Source organism: Heterodontus francisci, chromosome 35 (genome assembly GCF_036365525.1).
Source record: "Heterodontus francisci isolate sHetFra1 chromosome 35, sHetFra1.hap1, whole genome shotgun sequence".
Lineage (NCBI taxonomy): Eukaryota > Metazoa > Chordata > Chondrichthyes > Heterodontiformes > Heterodontidae > Heterodontus > Heterodontus francisci.
Window position 1 is genome coordinate 58071190 of NC_090405.1, and position 25100 is coordinate 58096289.

Below are 25100 nucleotides of genomic sequence, written 5' to 3' on the forward strand. Positions count from 1 at the left end.
AATGGAGTGCCGCAAGGATCAATGCTAGCGCCTTAGCTATTTGCAATCTATATTCGTGTCTTGGACAAAGAGACGAAGAATAATGCATCTAAATTTGCTGACGATATAAAGTTAAATGAGAATAGAAGCTGTGAAGAGAACACAAAGAGACTGCAAAGAGATATAGACAGATGAAGTGAAAGAACAACAAGCTGGCAGATGGAGTATAATTTGGGGCAATGTGAGGTTATTTACTTTGGTAGTAAGAATAGAAAAACAGAATATTTTTTAAAAGGCATGACACTTTTAAATGTTAAATAAATAAAGAACTGGCTGGGCAACAGGAAACAGAGAGTAGCAGTGGAAGGGAGTTTCTCAAAATGGAGACGTGTGACCAGTGGTGTTCCACAGGGATCCGTGCTGGGACCACTGTTGTTTGTGATATACATAAACGATTTGGAGGAAAGTATAGGTGGACTGATTAGCAAGTTTGCAGACGACACTAAGATTGGTAGAGTAGCAGATAGTGAAGGGGACTGTCAGAGAATACAGCAGAATATAGATAGATTGGAGAGTTGGGCAGAGAAATGGCAGATGGAGTTCAATCAGGGTAAATGCGAGGTGATGCATTTTGGAAGATCCAATTCAAGAGTGAACTATACAGTAAATGGAAAAGTCCTGGGGAAAATTGATGTACAGAGAGATTTGGGTGTTCAGGTCCATTGTTCCCTGAAGGTGGCAACGCAGGTCAATAGAGTGGTCAAGAAGGCATACGGCATGCTTTCCTTCATCGGACGGGGTATTGAGTACAAGAGTTGGCAGGTCATGTTACAGTTGTATAAGACTTTGGTTCGGTCACATTTGGAATACTGCGTGCAGTTCTGGTCGCCACATTACCAAAAGGATGTAGATGCTTTGGAGAGGGTGCAGAGCAGGTTCACCAGGATGTTGCCTGGTATGGAGGGCGCTAGCTATGAAGAGAGGTTGAGTAGATTAGGATTATTTTCATTAGAAAGACGGAGGTTGAGGGGGGACCTGATTGAGGTGTACAAAATCATGAGAGGTATAGACAGGGTGGATAGCAAGAAGCTTTTTCCCAGAGTGGGGGATTCAATTACTAGGGGTCACGAGTTCAAAGTGAGAGGGGAAAAGTTTAGGGGGGATATGCGTGGAAAGTTCTTTACGCAGAGGGTGGTGGGTGCCTGGAACGCGTTGCCAGCGGAGGTGGTAGACGCGGGCACGATAGCGTCTTTTAAGATGTATCTAGACAGATACATGAATGGGCAGGAAGCAAAGAGATACAGATCCTTAGAAAATAGGCGACAGGTTTAGATAGAGGATCTGGATCGGCGCAGGCTTGGAGGGCCGAAGGGCCTGTTCCTGTGCTGTAATTTTCTTTGTTCTTTGTTCTTTCTTTGTTGATGTTCAGAGAAATTTAGGTGTACTCAAATAAGGAACACAGAAAGTTAGCATGCAGGTACAGCAAGCAATTAGGAAGGCAAATGGCATGTTGGTCTTTATTGCAGAGGAATTGGAGTCCAAGAATAAGGAAACCTTTGCGACAGATGTATAGCGCTTTGGTGAGACCAAACCTGGAGTTCTGTGTGTTTTGGTCTCCACACCTAAGGAAGGATATATTCGCCTTGGAGGTGAAGGTTCACTGGGTTGGTTCCTGGGTTGACCTATGATGAGAGGCTGAGTAAATTAGGCCTATTCTTACTGGAGTTTAGAAGAATGAGAGATGATCTCATTGAAACATACAACATTCTGAAGGGGCTTGAAAGGGTAGGCACTAAGCAATTGTTTCCCCTGGTCAGGGAATCTCAAACACGGGGACACAGTCTCAGGATAATGGGTCAATCGTTTAGGACTGAGATGAGGAGAAATTATTTCACTCAAAGGGTTGTGAATCTTTGGAATTCTCTACCCCAGAGGCTTGTGGATGCTCCATCGTTGAATACATTTAAGGCTGGGATAGATAGATTTTTGGTGTCTCAGGGAATCTAGGGATATGGTGAGCGGGTGGGAAAGTGGAATTGTTGCCTAAGATCAGCCATAATTGTATTGAATGGGAGAGCAGCCTCGATGACCGAATGGTCTACTCTTGCTCCTATTTCTTGAGTTCTTATTACCACCTAAACCTTATGATACAATGATCATTGTCACCTAGATTTTTTTCGACTGACACTTGATCCATTTGTCCCACCTTATTCCCGAGAACCATATCCAGCAGTACCTCCATCTGAATTGGAATGAAACATACTAATGTAGAAAATTCTCCTGAGCACACTTTAGAAACTCTTTCCCTCTCTGCCCTTTATACTATTACCATCCCAGTCTATATTAGGATAATTAAAGTCTTCCCCATTATAACTACTCTATAATATTTGCAGCTCTCTGTAATTTCCTTGCATACTTGTTCCTCTATTTCTTTCCCACCGCTTGGAGGTCTATAGAATATCCCCAATAAGTGTAACCGTACCTCTACTGTTTCTTAGTTCTAACCGAATAGATTCTGTCCTTGACCCTTCTAGAACATCTTCTCTCTCTGGCACTTATTCAATACTGGCACACTTCCTCCCTTCTTTCCTTCTATATCTTTCCTGAACCCTTTGTATCCAGGAATATTTAGTAACCATTCCTACCTTTTCTTGAGCCAGGGCTACATTATTGTCACAAGATCATCGTCCCACATGGCTAACTGTGACTGCAACTCACCACAGACTTTGCGTTCACATGCATGTACCGTAAAGCTTATTTAGACTTTATTGCAATCCCTTTTACACTGACGCCACCAAATACCTTACTGTTTCTTACTCTAGTGCTATCTGTCTCTCCCAATTCTTTGTGCACCTTGTTTTACCTCAGGGTTCCCATTCCCCTGCAAGAGTAGTTTAAACCCTCTCCAATAGCAACTTTCCATGCAAGTGCAGGAGATGCAACATCTGCTCTTTTCCCGCCTCTGTTCTCACTTCCCAAGGCCCCAAACACTCCTGCCAGGTGAAACAATGATTAACTTGCACTTCTTTCAATTTACTGTATTTGCTACTCACGATACGGTCTCCTGTACATTGAGGAAATCATATGTAGATTGGACAACCCCTTTTCAGAACACCTCTCTTCAATCCGCAAGTGTGACCCCGAGCTACCGGTCACCTGTATTTTAATTCGTCACTTTGCTCCCACTCTGACCTCCTGTTCTCTTCCAACGAAACTCAACATAAGGTTGAGGAGCAGCACCTCATCTTTCGATAAGTACTTTACAGCTGTACGATCTCAACATTGAGTTCAACAATTTCGTATTGTAACCTCTGCCCCCATTTTGTTTCCTTTTTTTGTTGTCTTTGACTTTTCTCTCTCTTTTTTCCTCTTTGCTTTCAGACAGCAGCTGTTCATGATTCTGCCATCACAATTCCCTGGACACATCTTTTGTTTCTTTACTTTTCCCATTACCACTCCCTTTGGCCTTGTACCACCAACCATTTGTCATTTAATCTCTCCCGCCTTTCATCCTATCACTTCCTTTTTGTTCTTTTTCCCACCCTCCCCCCTCCCCCCCCTTTCATTTGCTTAAAACCTCTAACTTTTCCCAGTTCTGATGAACGGTCTTTGATCTGAATATTAACTCTGTTTGGTTGTCCACAGATGCTGCCAAACATGCTCAGCATTTCCAGTATTTTCTGTTTTTATTAGCCCAGACTTGCTGCTGCCCATGCCCAGGTAGTGTAATGTGAAGCTGGGCGTTTAAGGCCCGGAACTGCTCATGGGTGACCTGCAAGGCCATATGCAGAGTATCCCCAACCTTTGGGGTAGCACTGCACAGGAGCACTAAGCCAGGCAAAGGTCCCCACAAGAGAGCACTTAAGGGAATGCACAAGAGTTATTTGTTGAGTATTGCATGGAATATTGGATATGCTGTTGGATAAAGTTGGTATGGAATGATTGCTTTGTGGTGACTTTTATTTCAGGATTTCAGGCCAAGGGGACATTGTGATTGTCTGCAACAGAGGGATGATAAAGGTCTGGAAATGTTGTGCAGTGGGGCTTTAGGGTTTAACTCATGGAAACCAGGATCTAATGATGCGTGTATGGGCAGCCCATCCTTCCTCCCTCCTCCTCCTGAGGAACTCGCCAAATGTGTTGGCAAGGGCTGTGCCCTCATGATGGCCAGGTTGTGGAGGACACAACAGACTACCACAAATCAGGACACCTGCTCTGGTGAGTACTGAGGACTTCTCCAGAGCAGCCGAGGCAGCAGAACCATTCCATCAGCTGCCCTGTGGTCTGCCTGCTGACATTCCATATGTTAGCATGGCTGTCATTATATGAATGCTGGCCACATGTGATTGGGTTGCTGAGGGGAGTCATCAGCCAGGTGTGGAGCACATAGCCCTGTCATGAACAGCCACTCTCTGTTTCTACATGGTGGCTTAAAGATTGTTGGAGTGCCAGGCCAACTGACGCGGGATGAATGAATCATGACAGTTGCCAAGATAGCGGGCATTCACCAACATGATATGCTGGGTGTGGTCGTACACCCAGCTGCACATTGAGTGATTGGTACCAGAATCACAGAATAATACAGTGCAGAAGAGGCCCTTCGGCCCATCGAGTCTGCACCGATGCATTAAAGCCACCTGACCTGTCTACCTAATCCCATTTGCCTGCGCTTGGCCCATAGCCTTGAATGTTATGACGTGCCAAGTGCTCATCCAGGTACTTTTTAAAGGATGTGAGGCAACCTGCCTCTACCACCCTCCCAGGCAGTGCATTCCAGACCGTCACCATCCTCTAGGTAAAAAAATTCTTCCTCAAATCCCCCTTAAACCTCCCGCCCCTCACCTTAAACTTGTGACCCCTCGTAACTGACCCTTCAACTAAGGGGAACAGCTGCTCCCTATCCACCCTCTCCATGCCCCTCATAATCTTGTACACCTCGATCAGGTCACCCCTCAGTCTTCTCTGCTCCAGCGAAAACAACCCAAGCCTATCCAACCTCTCTTCATACCTTAAATATTCCATCCCAGGCAACATCCTGGTGAATTGCCTCTGCACCCCCTCCAATGCAATCATATCCTTCCTATAATGTGGCGACCAGAATTGCACACAGTACTCCAGCTGTGGCCTTACCAAAGTTCTGTACAACTCCAACATGACCTCCCTGCTTTTGTAATCTATGCCTCTATTGATAAAGGCCAGTGTCCCATATGCCTTTTTCACCACCCTATTAACCTGCCCTTCTGCCTTCAGAGATCTATGGACAAACACGCCAAGGTCCCTTTGTTCCTCGGAACTTCCCAGTGTCAGGCCATTCATTGAATACTTCCGTGTCACATTACTCCTTCCAAAGTGTATCACCTCACACTTTTCAGCGTTAAATTCCATCTGCCACTTTTCTGCCCATTTGACTATCCCGTCTATATCTTCCTGTAACCCAAGACACTCAACCTCACTGTTAACCACTTGGTCAATCTTTGTGTCACCCGTGAACTTAGTGATCCTACCCCCCACATAGACCTGAACCCACTTACCCTAGGGCTGCTTCAGTAGCCCCATATTGCACAACTCTTTGTCAGCCTTAGTTCCATTAGAATGAGGCCCAAGACCCGATATACAGGAAGCCTCAGAACTCACCATTCTCGCATCGGAAATATAGCCTGTGCCCTCATGCACCCAAAAATGAGTGCAACCTACTTTCTGGACCTCAGACCACTTAATGAGGGCAACTGAATTCAAGAAGGTATCTATAGCAGACTGCAAGTTGAAACATTCTCCTTCAGTTCTTTTTGTGGTTCTCTCTCATTACCACATCACCAACAAGTGGAAAAAAATGTATCATTATTTATCTCAAAACCTTGAAGATTTTACCATATCACCCTCTTAATTTTCCAGTTCTCGTGAAAAAGCCCCAACTTCTCAACTCTTTCTTCATAGTTGTAATTGCTTATCCTTATTAACATTCTAATGACTCCATGCTGCACCTTTTAGCATTGTTTATATATCCATCCTGTAATGGGTTGCCCAAAGCTATACATTATAATCCAACTGTAACCTAACTAAGGTCTTATACAATAAAAGCAAAATACTGCAGATGCTGGAAATCTGAAGTAAAAACAAGAAATGCTGGAGTCACTCAGCAGGTCTGGCAGCATCTGTGGAGAGAGAAGCAGAGTTAACGTTTCGGGTCAGTGACCCTTCTTCGGATTCTTCAGGTTCTGATGAAAGGTCACTGACCCGAAACGTTAACTCTGCTTCTCGCTCCACAGATGCTGCCAGACCTGCTGAGTGATTCCAGCATTTCTTGTTTTTATTTAAGGTCTTAGACAAGTTCATTGCATACTGTTACAGAATTTCTATTTTTTGTCTTAAAACTTGGGAATCTACATTTTAAAAAAATCAAAAAAACAATTTCATGGACATTGAAACATCTGGAGATAGCTGAACTTTATAGATTTTTTTTTCTCAAAAAAGGATGGTCAACAAGAAATTCCTGGTTTTGACCAGTGAACAAATACCGGAAACCAGGTGATTTCAAGTCAACACCACAGGGGGTTTGACTTAAGAGCGATTTTTATTTTATTCGTTTAGGGGATGTGGTGTCGCTGGCCAGGCCAGCATTTATTTCCCATCCCTAATTGCCCTTAAGAAGGTGGTGGTGAGCCACCTTCTTGAACCACTGCAGTCCATGTGGGGTTGGTACACCCACAGTGCTCTTTGGAAGGGAGTTCCAGGATTTTGACCCAGTGACAGTGAAGGAACAGCGTAATAGTTCCAAGTCAGGATATTGTGTGACTTGGAGGAGAAATTGCAGGTGGTGGTGTTCCCATGTATCTGCTGCCCTTGTCCTTCTAGGTGGTAGAGGTCGCAGGTTTGGAAGTTTTGTCTAAGGAGCCTTGGTGCGTTGCTGCAGTGGTACACACTGCTGCCACTGGGCGTAGGTGATGAAGGGAGTGAATGTTTGTGGATGGGGTGTCAATTAGGCAGGCTTCTTTGTCCTGGATGGTGTCAGGCTTCTTGAGTGTTGTTGGAACTGCACCCATCCAGGCAAGTGGAGAGGATTCCATCACACTCCTGACTTGTGCCTTGTAGATGGTGGACAGGCTTTGGGGAGTCAGGAGGTGAGTTACTCGCCGCAGGATTCCTAGCCTCTGACCTGCTCTTGTAAATGTAGTATTTATATGGCTGCTCCAGTTCAGCTTCTGGCCAATGGTAACCCCCAGGATATTGATAATGGGAGAATCAGCAATCATAATGCCATTGAATGTCAAGGGGAGATGGTTAGATTCTCTCTTGTTTGAGATAGTCTTTGCCTGGCACTTGTGTGGCGCGAATGTTACTTGCCACTTATCAGCCCAAGCCTGAATAATGTCCAGGTCTTGCTGCATTTCTACATGGACTGCTTCAATATCTGAGGAGTCGCAAATGGTGTTGAACATTGTGCAATCATCAGCGAACATCCCCACTTCTGACCTTATGATTGAAGGAAGGTCATTGATGAAGCAGCTGAAGATGGTTGGGCCTAGGACACTACCCTGAGGAACTCCTGCAGTGATGTCCTGGAGCTGAGATGATTGACCTCCAACAACCACAACCATCTTCCTTTGCGCTAGGTATGACTTCAACCAGCGAGAGTTTTCCCCTGATTCCCATTGACTCCAGTTTTGCTGGGGCTCCTTGATGCCATATTCGGTCAAATGCTACCTTGATGTCAAGGGCAGTCACTTTCCCCTCACCTCTTGAGTTCAGCTCTTTTGTCCATGTTTGAACCAAGGCGGTAATGAGGTCAGGAGCTGAGTGGCTCTGGTGGAACCCAAACTGAGCGTCACTGAGCAGGTTATTGCTAAGCAAGTGCTGCTTGATGGCACTGTTGATGACATCTTGCATCACTTTACTGATGATTGAGAGTAGGCTGATGGGGTGGTAATTGACCGGGTTGAATTCGTCCAGCTTTTTGTGTACAGGACATACCTGGATAATTTGCCACATTGCCAGGTAGATGCCAGTCTAAAATGTTTCAAGAAGTCTTCAGCATACCACCCAGAGACACAGGGAGCTTTAGAAAGACCCTCAAAACAATGATTAGAGTATAATGTCATGAATATCCCCACGATTGGGATAAAGGGCTAGAATTTCTTTTATTTGCCAATAGAGATTCACTGAATGAGTCGACAGGTTTTAGCCCTTTTGAATTATTTTATGGACATGAGATAAGAGGTCCTCTAAAACTAAACAAAGAAAGGTTATTAGAACAGAGGGATGAATCTTCTGTGCTAGACTATGTATCCCGGTTCCAGGATGACACACGAAAGCTGGCAAAGTGGCTCAGGAACACTTTAAAGCATCCCAAACCGCTATGATAAAATGGGCAGACAAGCATGCACAGACCCGAACATTTCAACCAGGGGATGAAGTGTTTGTATTATTACCTTTACAGGGTGAACCATTAAAAGTACAGTTCAGTAGTCCATATAAACTGGTCAAAAGAATTGGTCAGGTAAATTATTTAATTGACACCCCAGATCACCGGGAAAAGAGTCGACGGTATCATATCAATATGTTAAAACAATATTATTGCAAGGAAGAGGATAAGCAAGCACAGGTAAGTCAGGTAGTAGGAACTGTGAAGAATGAAAGGGGTAGTGAGAATAAGGCAGACGGAGGCCTAGACAATTCTCAATTTGAACCGCTTACTATCCAGTTAGCTAATTCGGAATTGCGAGGAAGATTAGAAACATAGGAAACATGGAAAATAGGAGCAGGAGTAGGCTATTCAGCCCTTCGAGTCTGCTCCGCCATTCATTATGATCCTGGATGATTATCCAACTCAGTAACGTGTTCTTGTTTTCCCCCCATATCCTTTGATCCCTTTTGCCCCAAGAGCTATATCTAACTCCTTCTTGAAAACATACAATGTTTTGGTCTCAATTGCTTTCTGTGGTAGCGAATTCCACAGGCTCTCAACTCTCTGGGTGAAGGAATTTCTCCTCATCTCAGTCCTGAAAGGTTTACCCCATATCCTTAGACGATGACCCCTGGTTCTGGACTCCCCCACCATCGGGAACATCCTTCCTGCATCTACCCTGTCAAGTCCTGTTAGAATTTTATAGGTTTCTATGAGATGAATAAGTGTTCTCAATTGGTGAAAAGCTAATTTTATTAAACTGAGATATGATTTAGAACATAGAACATAGAACAGTACAGCACAGTACAGGCCCTTCGGCCCACGATGTTGTGCCGAACCTTTAACCTACTCTAAGATCAAAGTAACTACCTACCCTTCATTCTACTATCATCCATGTACCTATCCAAGAGTCGCTTAAATGCCCCTAATGTATCTGCTTCTACTGGCAGTGCATTCCACACACCCACCACTCTCTGTGTAAAGAACCTACCTCTGACATCTCCCCGAAACCTTCCTCCAATCACCTTAAAATTATGCCCCCTGGTGATAGCCCTTTCCACCCTGGGAAAATGTCTCTGGCTATCCATTCTATCTATGCCTCTCATCATCTTGTACCCCTCTATCAAGTCACCTCTCATCCTTCTTCGCTCCAATGAGAAAAGTCCTAGCTCCCTCAATCTTTCTTCAAAGAACAAAGAAGAACAAAGAACAAAGAAAATTACAGCACAGGAACAGGCCCTTCGGCCCTCCAAGCCTGCGCCGATCCAGATCCTCTATCTAAACCTGTCGCCTATTTTCTAAGGATCTGTATCTCTTTGCTTCCTGCCCATTCATGTATCTGTCTAGATACATCTTAAAAGACGCTATCGTGCCCGCGTCTACCACCTCCGCTGGCAACGCGTTCCAGGCACCCACCACCCTCTGCGTAAAGAACTTTCCACGCATATCCCCCCTAAACTTTTCCCCTCTCACTTTGAACTCGTGACCCCTAGTAATTGAATCCCCCACTCTGGGAAAAAGCTTCTTGCTATCCACCCTGTCTATACCTTCTTCGTAGGACATGCCCTCCAGTCCAGGCAGCATCCTGGTAAATCTCCTCTGCACCCTCTCTAAAGCTTCAACATCCTTCCTATAATGAGGCGACCAGAACTGAACACAATATTCCAAGTGTGGTCGAACCAGGGCCTTATAGAGCTGCAGCATAACCTCGTGGCTCTTAAATTCAATCCCCCTGTTAATGAAAGCCAACACACCATACACCTTCTTAACCCTATCAACTTGGGTGGCAACTTTGACCGATCTATGGACATGGACCCCAAGATCCCTCTGTTCCTCCACACTACCAAGAATCCTGTCTTTAAGCCTGTATTCCGCATTCAAATTCGACCTTCCAAAATGAATCACTTCACACTTTTCCAGGTTGAACTCCATCTGCCACTTCTCAGCCCAGCTCTGCATCCTGTCAATGTCCCGTTGCAACCTACAACAGCCTTCCACACTATCCACAACTCCAGCAACCTTCGTGTCATCGGCAAACTTGCTAACCCAGCCTTCCACTTCCTCATCCAAGTCATTTATAAAAATCACAAAGAGCAGAGGTCCCAGAACAGATCCCTGCGGAACACCACTGGTCACCGAGCTCCATGCTGAATACTTTCCATCTACTACCACCCTCTGTCTTCTATGGGCTGGCCAATTCTGTATCCAGACTGCCAACTTTCCCTGTATCCCATGCCTCTTTACTTTCTGAATGAGCCTACCATGGGGAACCTTATCAAATGCCTTGCTAAAATCCATATACACCACATCCACTGCTCTTCCTTCATCAATGTGTTTTGTCACATCTTCAAAGAATTCAATAAGGCTTGTGAGGCATGACCTGCCCCTCACAAAGCCGCTGACTGTCTCTAATCAAACCATGCTTTTCCAAATAATCATAAATCCTGTATCTCAGAATCCTCTCCAATAATTTGCCCACTACCGACGTAAGACTGACTGGTCTGTAATTCCCAGGGTTATCCCTATTCCCTTTCTTGAACAAGGGAACAACATTTGTCATTTAGTTAAGGTGGACTGGAAACAGCAACTTGAAGACAAATCAGTGCAAGATCAGTGGGAGGCATTCAAGGAAGAGATAGTGAGGGTTCAGAGCAAGTATGTTCCCTTAAAGAAAAGGGGGTGGGACTAACAAATTCAGAGCACCTCGGATATCAAGGAGCTTAAAGGAGAGGCCTGTTAGCTTAACATGTCACAGGGAAAATGTTAAAAGCTGCTATTCAAGATGATATAGCAAGGCAATCAGGCAGCGTCAACATGGTTTTGTGAAAGGGGAAATCATGTTTAACTCATTTATTGGAGTTCTTTGAAGAAGTAACATGTGCCGTTAGTAAAGGGGAACCGGTGGATGCATTTGATAAGCTGCCACATCAAAGGTTATTGTGGAAAATAAAAGCTCATGGTGTAGGGGGTAACATATTGGCATGGAGAGACGATTGGTTAGCTAACAGGAAACAGAGAGTAGGCATAAATGGGTCATTTTCTGGTTGACAAGATGTAACGAGTGGTGTGCTGCAGGAATCAGTACTGGGGCCTCAACTTTTAACAATTTATATATATTACTTGGATGAAGGAACCGTAGGTATGGGGCTGGATTTTATGCCAGGCGGATGGAAGCTGGCCACAGATGTAAAAGTCGGTGGCGAACCCGCTTCCGCCCTGCCCAGGGATCCGACCCGCATTTGACGGGTCCCCGGGCTTTAATTGTTCCAAGGCGGGACTTCCACCCACTTGAGGGAGGATATCCCGCCTCATTGAGCTGTCGGCCAATCATTGGGCCGGCAGCTCTTAGTCCCAGCAGCGCCACCGGGAGCAGTGGCCACTGCTGGGACTGCAGCCCTGCCAAAGACATGGAGCCAGGACTGAAGGTATTTAAGGGTTGCCTCACCGGGAAGATTGGTCACGCCCCAGTGAGACAGGGGTGGTCATTTGGGGGGAAGGGGGGCATCACGGGTCCTGGGGGTGGTTGGGGAAGCGGGGGCAGCCCTCAATCAGGCACCCTGTGCCCGATTGTCAGGGCCTCCCCCCCCCCCCCCCCCCAGTGCGCTGAGTGGCCGCCAATGATCACTGGGCAGCCTTTCATATCTCCCGGACGCCATGGGTAACGTACCTGTGGAGGCGGGCGAAGGCCTTGATTGGCCTGGGGCGGCCATTTCCCCTCCACCATCCGGCTCGTTGCGGAGGTCGAAAATTCTGGCTATGGTTGCTAAATTTGCTGATGACACAAAGATAGTTAGGAAAGTAAGTTGTTCGAGGAAATAAGGAGGCTCCAAAGAGATAGCGATAGGTTAAGTGAGAGGGCAAAGATCTGGCAAATGAAGTATAATGTGGGAAAATGTGAAATTGTCCATTTGACAGGAAGAATAAAAAAGAAGCATATTATTTAAATGATGAGAGATTTCAGAGCTCTGAGATGCAGAGGGATCTGGGTGTCCTAGTGCATGAATTGCAAAAGGTTAGTATGCAGGTACAGCACGTAATTAGGAAAGCTAAAAGAATGTTATCGTTTATTGTGAGAGGAATTGAATACAAAAGTAGGGAGGTTATGCTTCAGTTATACAGGGCATTGGTGTGACCACATCTGGACGACTGTATTGGTCGCCTTATTTAACATTATTTATATAATGCGTTGAAAGCAGTTCAGAGAAGGTTTACCAGACTAATACCTGGAATGGTCGGGTTGTCTTATGAGGAAAGGTTTGACAGGCTAGGCTTGTATCTGCTGGAGTTTAGAGGTGACTTGATTGAAACATATAAGATTCTGAGGGGTCTTGACAAAGTGGATGTGGAAAGGATGTTTCCTCATGTGGGAGAATCTAGAACTAGGGGTCACGAATTAAAAATAGGGGGTCGCCCATTTAAAACAGAAATTAGAAATCTTTTTCACTCAAAGGGTCATGAGTCGTCTGGAACTCTCTTCCTCAAAAGGTGGTGGAAGCAGAGTCTGAATATTTTTAAGGCAGAGGTAGATTCTTGTTAAGCAAAAGGGTGAAAGGTTATTGGGGGTAGTGAGGTTTTTTTTTTATTCGTTCATGGGATGTGGGCATCGCTGGCCAGGCCAGCATTTATTGCCCATCTCTAATTGCCCTTGAGAAGGTGGTGGTTCAACTGAGTGGCTTGCTAGGCCATTTCAGAGGGCATGTAAGAGTTAACCACATTGCTGTGGGTCTGGAGTCACATCTAGGCCAGACCAGGTAAGGACAGCAGATTTCCTTCCCTAAAGGACATTAGTGAACCAGATGGGTTTTTACAACAATCGACAATGGTTTCATGGCCATCGTTAGACTAGCTTATAATTCCAGATTTATCAATTGAATTCAAATTCCACCTTCTGCTGTGGTGGGATTTGAACCAATGTCCTCAGAACAATACCCTGGGTCTCTGGGTTACGAGTCCAGTGACAATACCACTATGCCACCGCCTCCCCCGAGGAATCAGCCATGATCTTGTTGAATGGTGGAGCAGGCTCAAGGGGCCGAGTGGCCGACTCCAACTCCTAATTCGTATGTTCAAAAAGGAAAAAGAGAAGCTTATGATGGTACCAAGTGCACAATCTTGCAGAAAGCCAAGAGGAATATAAAAAGCATTGGGGTGAAATTAAGAAAATTAGGAAAGCAAAGAGAAGGCTTGAAAAATATTGGCAAGTAAAATCAAGGAAAACCCAAAGATTTTTTGTAAACCCATAAAAACAAAGAGGGTAACTAAAGCAAGAGTGGGGCCTTTCTTTCTTTGGGCCTCCTTATCTCGAGAGACAATGGGTAAGCGCCTGGAGGTGGTCAGTGGGTTGTGAAGCAGCGCCTGGAGTGGCGAGAAAGGCCAATTCTAGAGTGACAGGCTCTTGCACAGGTGCTGCAGAGAAATTTGTTTGTCGGGACTGTTGCACAGTTGGCTCTCCCTTTGCGCCTCTGTCTTTTTTCCTGCCAACTACTAAGTCTCTTCGACTCGACACACTTTAGCCCTGTCTTTATTGCTGCCCACCAGCTCTGGCGAACGCTGGCAACTGACTCCCACGACTTGTGATCAATGTCACAGGGACCATAAGGGTAGCCTGTTTGTGGAGGCAGACAATGTTGATATGGTTCTTCATGAATACTTTGCATCTGTTTTCATAAAAAAGAGGAACAATACAGACATTGCAATCAGGGATGAGTTTATGAAATATTAGATGAAATTAACCTAGTGAGAGAGGAAGTATTAAGGGATTTAACATGCCTGAAAATGGATAAATCCTCAGGCTCAGATGAAATGTATCCTGGGCTGTTAAGGGAAGCAAGAAAAGAAATGACGGAGGCTCTGACCATCATTTTCCAATCCTCTCTGGCTGCAGGTGAGGTGCAAGAGCACTGGAGGACAGCTAACTTTGTACTATTGTTTAAAAAGGGAGAAAGGGATAAACGGAGCAATTCCAGGCTAGTCAGCCTAACCTTATTTGTGGGAAATTATTGGAAAAAGTTCTAAGGGACAGGATAAACCTTCATTTAGAAAGATAGGGATTAATCAAAGACAGCAGGGATTTGTTAAGGGAAGATTGTGTCTGACTAACATGATTGAATTTTTTGAGGAGGTAAAAAGGAGGATCGAAGAGGGCAGTGCATTTGATGTAGCCTAAATGGATTCTTGAAAGGCTTTTGAAAGGCTCTGGCTTTACATAACAGACTGGTCACGAAAGTAAAAGCCCACGGGATCAAAGGAAAAGTGGTGGTAAGTTAGATCCAAAATTGCCTCAGAAGCAGGAAGCAAAGGTTAATGGTTGATGAATGTTTTTGCGACTGGAAGGCTGTTTCTTATGGGGTTCTGCAGGGCTCAGTACTAGATCCCCTACTTTCTGTGGTACATATCAATGATTTGGACTTGAATGTAGGGGATATGATTAAGACAGATGATCCAAATATTGGCCATGTGTTTGAAGAAAGTTGTAGACTGCAGGAGGATCTTAATGGACTGGTCAGGTGGGCGGAACAGTGGCAAATGGAGTTCAATCTGGAAAAGTGTGAGGTAATGCATTTGGGGAAAACTAACAAGGCAAAGGAATACACGATAAATGGTAGGATACTGAGAAGTGTCGAGGAACAGAGGGACTTTGGAGTGCATGTCCACACATCCCTGAATGTGCAGGACAGGTAGATAAGGTGGTCAAAAGGGCATACAGGATACTTTTTTTTAGCCAAGGCATAGAATATAAGAGCTAAGAGGTTATGCTGGAACTATATGAGACACTAGTTAGGCCATAGCTGGCACACTATGTGCAGTACTGGTCACTGCACTATAGGAAAGATGTGATTGCATTAGGGAGGGTACAGGCAAGATTTATGAGGATGCCTGGCCTGGAGAATTTTAGTTGTGAGGAAAGATTGGATCGGCTAGGGTTGTTTGCTTTATAACAGAGGAGGCTGATGGGAGACCTAATTAAAGTGTATAAAATTATGAGGGATCTAGATTCAGTGTATAGGAAGGCCCTATCCCCCTTGGTTGAGGGGTCCATAACCAGCGGGCATAGATTTAGGGTAAGTAGTAGATATTTAAAAGGGATTGGAGGGGAAATTTGTTCACCCAGAGGGTGGTGGATATCTGGAACTCACTGCCTGAAAGGTTGGCAGAGGCAGAAACCCTCTTAATGTTTAAAAAGTACTTGGATTCTGCACTTGAAGTGCCGTAACCTACAAGGCTATGGACCAAGAGCTGGAAAGTGGGATTAGGCTGGATAGCTACTTTGCAGTCGACACAGACATGATGGGCCTAATGGCCAACATCCATACTGTAAATTTCTATGATTCTCGATTAGTTTTGAATTAATCCTCCAACAAGCACAGGTTGTGTCTGCTAGTTCTACTGTTCTGGACAATGTGAAATAGCTCGTCAAGGTCCACATCATATCATTACGCAACCTTCTCTTTTACAATGAACATTTTCCCAATTCATATCATCACTTCTAATAATTCAATTCCTCCATCCTGTATTTTTTTCCCCAAAATATACTTTATTCATAAAATTTGTAAAAATACATTATGTTATCATTCTGGTTGATCTCTTCTGTATACTTTCAATAGCTGCAATATCCATTTTTTATTGTGATGACTGGAACTGTACACAGTAATCTAAGTGTGGTCACACCATTGATTTATAAGGTGGCAGATTTACTTCACTATTTCAGCTCAATTTTGACCTTTTAATACATCCCAACATCTGGTTTGTTTTACTCACTGCCACAAGCATTGTTGCGACTGCTTCAAATTTATTGTCAATCAGGATCACCCAGTTCTCTTTCATTTTCCATGCACGTTATTTTCTTTCAGTTAAGTAATAGTCACTTTCTGGATTTCTTGTCCCCCATGTGAAGCACTTTGTATTTCTCAAATTGAATTTCATCTGCCACCTGTCTGCCCAATTCCCAAACGTATTCAAATCCTCCTGTAGAGTACTGTGTTTAGCTTTGCAATCTATCACTTTCATTAGCTTTGAATCATTTGCAAAATTTAGCCACTGTGCCTGCAACTCCCACCTCCAAATTATTTCTAAAGATATTAAGCAAAAGAGGTCCCATGACAGATTTGGGATACTTAACTCATGTTGAAGGTAAACAGCAGCATGGACTGGTTTGGCCCAATAGCCTGTTTCTGTGTAATAGCTTCTGTGTGTTTCTATAATAGGTCCAATTCTTGAGAGAGAAGGAATTGGCCAATGTGGTGATAGTGGAGTTGAGCCATGAATAAAGGGATAAGCTTCTTTGGGCAAGCTGTTTTTTTCTGCTCATAAAAATATTTTTGTCCTTCTTTGTTCTTATTTCATAAATCTTTCCATTGCACTGGAACTGATTGCAATCAGTTTGTTTGGAGTAAATTATAATTGCCTAAGTGTACTTCATAATAGATAATTGGGGCAAAAATCAGAATTATGGGGGAATTTGATGTTTCCTTTACTTTTTGAAGCACTGAGAAGTCGCTCTGGAAGATCAATCATTAATGGTAACTGGGCTATCGATCGACCTGGTAAATATGAGGGAGGAGGAACAATGTTTACATACAAGCGGCCAAATGAAATTAGCAGCACTGCAGGAGAATCCTTCCTGGCTGAGGGACCAACAAATGAAGCCTTGGATGTCTTTGTAAGTTTTGTTTTTATTCTTCTAACTGTTGGCCTGCTTACGTCATCATTTCTCCTTTAATCAAACCAATAGCAGCTGGACGTGGTAGTTTTGAAAAGCTATGAGTTAATATTGCAGAATACAAGCAAAGCAGAGAAATCTTTTGTTGATACAATTATTCCTATTGAATAACAATCTCACCTTGTTTGGAAATGTCGCCATACAATGAACAGGAGACTTAGAGGGATATTTTAGCATGCCGGAGCGTGTGGGTTTGGGTGTAGTTGGGGGGGTTAAGTTCAGGCAAAATGACAGCATATCGGTAGCTGGCTCCAACCTGTTAACTTTCATATTTCACTACAGTGCGTTGGGCTGTGTGTGCACAACATGCTCGGGAGAGGTGGTTTCCATTGGGCTGTGTGTACACAACATGCTCGGGAGAGGTGGTTTCCATTGGGCTGTGTGTACACAACATGCTCGGGAGAGGTGGTTTCCATTGGGCTGTATGTACACAACATGCTCGGGAGAGGTGGTTTCCATTGGGCTGTGTGTACACAACATGCTCGGGAGAGGTGGTTTCCATTGGGCTGTGTGTACACAACATGCTCGGGAGAGGTGGTTTCCATTGGGCTGTGTGTACACAACATGCTCGGGAGAGGTGGTTTCCAATTAATAGATGTAAACTCTCAATTAGAGTGATATTTACACACACTTTTAAGTTTAACTCAGGTCCACAGATTTCCTGGGCTTCCAGAAAGTTGCCAGTGAAGGCAAGGTGAGAATTCAGCAGGTTGAATCAATCTCAAGGAAATATTGCAATAAATATTCAGTACTCACAGCTAACACAAGAAATAGGAGCATGAGTAGACCATCGAGCCTGCTTGTGGGGAAGGATTTGTTCACAATACTTTTTCTGAGAGGTTATTTTCTACTCTTTGGAGGTTTCCTCAATCACATCAGGATGTGTGCAGCTATTGATGCCTCAGGATGAGGACCATTATGACTAACACCAGCACCAGTTGTTCAGAGACATGTACCTGGAGGGCATAGAGGATGCAGAGTGTGGAGCAGCAGGGAGGAAATCTGGATGATTTGGAGGAGGAGGAGGCGATGGAGGAAGGTGATGATGGCAATGCTCTCCCTGCTGCTCACGTTGCTGCCAGGGATGCCCTTATTAATGCAAGGTTCACTTAAGCAATGGCCACTCTTCCCGTTACCCCCACTCCCCAGTCCTGCCAATGCTACTGTCCCAAAGCAGTTCTGCAATGAATCAACCATCCCTTGCACATTCCCCCATTGGTTCCCATCAATTTATGTCTTCCCATTCATCATCAAAAAAGTTACAAAGTGGGCTTGCCACTTATCACCCAAGAATGCACAAGCTGGGAAAGTGGTGCAAAATAATAATATTTATGTGACCTAACTAAACAATCGAACCCGAACAACACAATGTTTTCTCATACAACCATGTGCCTGCCCTGTTCAACTACAAAGCCTTATTCTTTCTTGTTCTATGACCATACTTGGTGCAACCCTGTGGCTTAAGCAGAAGTAGAGGCAGGCTGCTCAGATCCCTGCTGTAAATGCTGAGAGGCTCATGGCCAACATTTGCTGGGTTTTGGAGCCCTTGAGGGCCCCATCAAAGTCTGCTGCAACTACACCTGTGCTGGGGTTGACTCAACATTGGAAGGTGAAACAGCATGTGGGTTACTGACTGAGAGGGGGTCAATGAGTGAGAAGTGGAAGTGCTTTGAGTGGAGTCCTCACTTCCATCTCCCCTTTCCTCATCATCCTTCTCATGGCCCAGCTACATTTCACTGCTTCCATTCTGCTGGAGGGCACTTTGGTACAAACCATGAGGCCAAGGCTAAGGTATCTGTCATTTTATTTAAAGTGGGAGACGTGTTATCGTCCAGAGTCTGCACAGCCACGGTCAAGGCTTGCGTGGACTCGGTTGATAGTCATGTTTGATTTCCACGGAGCTGGCCTCCCATCCAAGAAGACATCATCATAATGACCTGTAACATCAACCCAGTCATGCCATAGTCGTGGTCAATGTGCTTGGAAGGCCTGTAGTGTATCACACATTGTCTGATGCTGCTCAATGAGTCTCCTGTTTATGAACGACCCTGGGTTATAGCATCTGTCTCCAACTGAGCAAAGCTTGGAGAGGGCTGTGCCCTCCAAGGCAGCTTCTCCACTGCTGTCCCTGTCACCACAATCTGTTCTTGCTTACTTATGAAGTGTGAGTCACCAGATGAAAACCTAGCTATCTGCCTACGTGGACCCATCAAAGTGTGAATATCTGCACTGGTGCATGGTCTGCATTAGTGCTGTGAAGACCACAGAAGGACTCAACTGCTCTGAAGTATCATCATCGGTGACCTCCACCATCTTCTCCTGCAGACATGAAGGCCCTGCCAGAGATAAAAGAAATTAATTAACCAGCAAGGAAAGAATATATTGCAAGTTATTGTAATGAGGATGATTAAATTTCACTCGCTGTTGAAATCAAGTCAACATGACTACCGTATAACACGTGGGTTGCTAATATTTGATCATTTTACCAACAACAACATCAGCAGCTAGTTATTTATATGCCACATTTAACATAAAACATCCCAAAGTGCTTCACAGGAGCATTATAAAGAAAAATTTGACACCAAGTCACGGAAGGCAATATTAGGGCAGATGACCAAAATATTAGTCAAAGAGATAGGTTTTAAGAAGTGTCTTAAAGGAGGAGGAGAGTTAGTGAGGCAGAGAGGTTTAAGGAGGCAATTCCGGAACTTAGGGCCTTGGTAGCTGGAAGCTCCCATCTCCGATGGTCATTTTTCTGCATCCCCCAGGCTCAATTATGCCAATTGAAAAATAAAACAGGAGTGGTTTACAGTATATTTTCACTTATTCCTGAAAATTACTCTCAGAGCTCATGTGCACCTGTCAGGATGCAAGTGAAAGATGGTAATGTTCCATTAATTATGAAAATATGTTGTACAATGTTTGAAAAAAGCCAATTAAACATTTGCAGCTTATTATTTTTGGAGGATTTAAAGCATCCTAGGGAGAATTTGAAGCTCCTGCCCAGGGGGAACAGCACAGTAATGCCTTAAAAGTAGCCTTGTTCCTGCCATTGCTGTGTTCATTGCAATCCTGTCCAGAGCCTACCTCTGGACAGCTGGAGCACCCGCCTGAGTCAGGTAAGTCTGGCCTGGAGATCTGGCCTGAGTTGACTGATCGGGGGTAACTCAGCATCGGTGGGCTGTCCTGGAGCACTTGTTTTTTGACTGCAGCCCACTGGTTGAATTCTAATGAGGCCTCCTAGCTGAAACTATCAAGCAGCTGCTTAAAGTCCCACCATCTTTCCTGATGTAGCCATCCTTCCTGATACCATGGCCTCTCCTTGTGAAAAACACTTTATCTGACCATAAGAATTTCTCAGATGTTGTCCCCTTCACCAATAAAACCAGTCCCTAATGTGATACAGTGCCCCAATGTAAGAGAGAGATTCCGTGTGAGTGGGAGTTTTCTTTCATATCATTATTCACAAGATGTGGGTGTCGCTGGCAAAGCCAGAATTTATTACCTATCCCTGATTGCCCTTGCATAGGTGGTTGTGAGTGCCTTCTTAAGCTGCAGCAGTCCATGTAGTGAAGGTACAGTTCTGTTAAGTAACCGGACGGACCACCCGGCAACGACCTAGACACCGGAAACGACAACGGCAAACCCAGCCCTGTCGACCCTGCAAAGTCCTCCTTACTAACATCTGGGGGCTTGTGTCAAAGGTGGGAGAGCTGTCCCACAGACTAGTCAAGCAACAGCCTGACATAGTCATACTCACGGAATCATACCTTACAGACAATGTCCCAGACACTGCCATCACCATCCCCGGGTATGTCCTGTCCCACCGGCAGGACAGACCCAGCAGAGGTGGTGGTACAGTGGTATACAGGAGGGAGGGTGTTGCCCTGGGAGTCCTCAACATCGACTCCGGACCCCATGAAGTCTCATGGCATCAGGTCAAACATGGGCAAGGTAACCTCCTGCTGATTACCACCTACCGCCCTCCCTCAGCTGATGACTCAGTACTCCTCCATGTTGAACAGCACTTGGAGGAAGCACTGAGGATGGCAAGGTCACAAAATGTACTCTGGGTGGGGGACTTCAATGTCCATCATCAAGAGTGGCTCGGTAGCACCACTACTGATCGAGCTGACCGAGTCCTAAAGGACATAGCTGCTAGACTGGGTCTGCGGCAGGTGGTGAGGGAACAAGCACGACGGAAAAACATACTTGACCTCGTCCTCACCAATCTGCCTGCCGCAGATGCATCTGTCCATGACAGTATTGGTAGGAGTGAGCACCGCACGGTCCTTGTGGAGACGAAGTCCCGCCTTCACATTGAGGATACCGTCCATCATGTTGTGTGGCACTATCACCGTGCTAAATGGGATAGATTTCAAACAGATCTCGCAATGCAAAACTGGGCATCCATGAGGCGCTGTGGGCCATCAGCAGCAGCAGAATTGTACTCAACCACAATCTGTAACCTCATGGCCTGGCATATCCCCCATTCTACCATTATCATCAAGCCAGGAGACCAACCCTGGTTCAATGAAGTGTGCAGGAGGGCATGCCAGGAGCAGCACCAGGCATACCTCAAAATGAGGTGTCAACCTGGTGAAGCTACAACACAGGACTATCTGCGTGCCAAACTGCGTAAGCAGCATGCGATAGACAGAGCTAAGCGATCCCATAACCAACGGATCAGATCTCAGCTCTGCAGTCCTGCCACATCCAGCCATGAATGGTTATGGACAATTAAACAACTAACTGGAGGAGGTGGCTCCACAAATATCCCCAGCCTCAATGATGGGGGAGCCCAGCACATCAGTGCGAAAGATAAGGCTGAAGCATTTGCAAAAATCTTCAGCCAGAAGTGCCGAGTTGATGAGTCACACTTCTAACTCTGACCCCTGTAAATAAACATGGACAGACCTTTGAAGTGTAAATACCTTGGGTAGTCTGGCAACTTTTGAATTCCAGAGTTTCAATTACCGTAGATTTACAAATTTAATTTCCCGAACATGAAGAGTGACCTCGAAAATTTTAATATAAATCATGAGTTAGAAAATCGTTAACAACTGTTGAGTAAACCTTCTATGAAAAAGGCACAAATGAAACTTGATATGGAACATGATAAAACAAGTGTTTGTGGAAAGTCAGTGAATTTGCAGTTTACCCAGTCAGGGCATCATTGTATCCCCTTAACAACACCTGATGTTAGAGTGTTAGAACAGTATGAATGGCATCAGGTGATAAGAATCAGCAAAAAAAAAAGCAAATTGTCTTAAAGTTACACAGACAATTTGCTCACCCTTCTTGTCCAAGATTAAAAACCCTGCTAAAGGATGCAGGTGTGATTGATGAAGAGTATACGAAGATAATAGACGAGATTAGTGAAAAGTGTGAAATCTGTATAAAGTATTGGAGGACACCATCACATCCTATTATCAACCTTCCATTGGCATGTGATTTTAATGAGGTAGTTACCATCGATTTAAAGGTGTGGGACAAAGACAGAAATATTTTCATTCTACATTTTAAAGACTTTGCAACCAGATTTAGTCTTTCTACAATAATAAATAGTAAGGACAAAAGGGTATTTAGATAAAATCATGGAGAAATGGATAGGGACCGGACTTGGAGCAACAGCTAAGTTTCTGACTGATAATGGGAGGGGGGGAGGAATTTGCCAAGGACGAGTTCAGAGATGTGTGAAAATATGAACATTATAGTCATGGATACTGCAGTTGACAATCCTTTCTGCAATGGGTTCTGTGAAAGGAATCACATAGTGATCGATGAAATTCTGCATAAAATCTCAGCTGACCAATCAAACTGCAAGCTGACAACCACCCTGACATGGTCGGTTCAGGCAAAGAATTTGCTTCAGATGGTTGGGGGATATAGGCCCTATCAATTGGTCTATGGGTGAAATCCCAAATTGCCTTCTGTACTGTGCGACAGTCGTTCTGCTGCAGAAGGTACTACAATTAGTTCCATTTTATCTGCACATTTGAATGCTTTACATGCAGGGAGATGGGCTTTCATCAAGACTGAGGTCTCTGAGAAAATTTGCAGAGCTCTGAGGCATCGTATAAGGCCATCTGAGACAGAATTTACTTCAGGAGATTTAGTGTATTATAAAAGAGAGGGTCATCAGGAATGGAAAGGCCCTGGTAAGGTGATAGGTCGTGATGGCACGCAGTAGTTATCAAACATGAAAATCAAACTGTTAAGGTTCATTCTTTATGATTAATCGGAATTGATTACAAAATCTCAATCTGAGCAGCTGATAGAAGAAAAGGCACCTTGCACCTTAAATGCTCATGTAATAAATAAAAACAAAATATTGCAGATGCTGGAAATCTGAAATAAAAACAAAAAGTGCTGGGAATACTCAGCAAATCTGGCAGCATCTGTGGATAGAGAAGCAGAGTTAATGTTTCAAGTCAGTGACCTTTCATCAGAACTGGCAAGAGAACAAAAGGGAAGGTGTGTGATAGGACAGAGGGCTGGAGAGATTATCTGACAAGGAGGTCATGGGGTAAAGGCAAAGAGAGTGCGCTGATGGTGTGGTGAAAGACAAAGCATCAATTCAGAGGAGTGATAATGACAGAATAATGAGCAGCCCTATCCAAAAGCACAAACATGAAAAGACCAGTAGGCAGGCATCTCAAATGCTCATATTTTGTGATGAAGGTTGTGAGGAACAGAATACGGTAGATTAAGGGTTAGATCACAACAGGCAAGACAGATCTTCACATCCAGAGGACAATTCCTTTGAGTAGGTACTGGAATGATGAATATTCCAGAGGAGTCTAGTGAGTGGAGGGATGCAACAATTTTGGGAAGTGCAGAAAAATCTACTGGCAACTTTCAAGATAAGTTCAATGTTCAAGATGATGACCAAGGAGCACGGTCTATGGACTGGCAGAATGGGGTGAAAGAGTGGAGAGTAAGAAAGTGCAGTGAAAGTTCTAATCATAGAGAGATACAGCACTGAAACAGGCCCTTCAGCCCACCAAGTCTGTGCCAACCATCAACCACCCATTTATACTAATTCTACATTAATCCCATATTCCCTAACACATCCCCACCTTCCTCAATTCTCCTATCACCTACCTTCACGAGTGGCAATTTACAACGGCCAATTTATCTATCAACCTGTAAGTCTTTGGCTGTGGGAGGAAACCAGAGCACCCGGCGGAAACCCACACGGTCACAGGGAGAACTTGCAAACGCCGCACTGGCAGTACCCAGAACTGAACTCGGGTCGCTGGAGCTGTGAGGCTGTGGTGCTAACCACTGCACCACTGTGCTGGGAAGTGACTTCGGCATCAGGAAACAATCACATACTGGAGAAAGAACCTCCAATTATGTGCAAGGGAGATCTTACAGTAGACATGATAGTGCTAGTAGAGGTCATAGTTTGAACTGATTGCACAATGAAATGAAGGCTGGAGAGCAGTCTTGGAATAGAACTAGAAGCAGTAGATCTCATGGCCATGACGTTTTAGTGGCTGCCAATAAACTTAAGAATAAACTAATAAGAGGCAAAACAAAAAGAGTTAGAGAGTTAGATGTTTATACTGAGGTACCAGGTAAATGACAGCCAGCCTTGTCACATAGATGGATTCGTACTGAAAAAGTTCTTGCAGATGGGACTGATAAGGCTAAAGCAAGGCTAGTTGCAAGGGGTTTTGAAGAGTCACTGAGTGATACCGATGTTAGAGTGGACTCTCCCACAGCTGGAAGAGTAACTTTGAAAATCTTTTTAGCTCTTTTGCTCACATATTCATGAGAGTGTAGATCAATCAACATAAAAGCTACGATTCTGTCAGGTGATAGTTTTCAAAGAACAAAGAACAAAGAAAATTACAGCACAGGAACAGGCCTTTCGGCCCTCCAAGCCTGCGCCGATCCAGATCCTCTATCTAAACATGTCGCCTATTTTCTAAGGGTCTGTATCTCTTTTCTTCCTGCCCATTCATGTATCTGTCTAGATACATCTTAAAA

General features: G+C 44.5%; 1 protein-coding gene across 1 annotated transcript in view; it reads left to right on the forward strand.

Annotated features, from left to right (window-relative positions):
* LOC137350551 (thrombospondin type-1 domain-containing protein 4-like) overlaps positions 1–25100 on the forward strand; it is a 471004-nt gene that overhangs the window by 212444 nt on the left and 233460 nt on the right. Inside the window, exon 11 of the mRNA XM_068015210.1 lies at positions 16864–17039. Within this exon, the coding sequence (XP_067871311.1) occupies positions 16864–17039 (176 nt within the window). The remainder of the gene's footprint in view (positions 1–16863; positions 17040–25100) is intronic.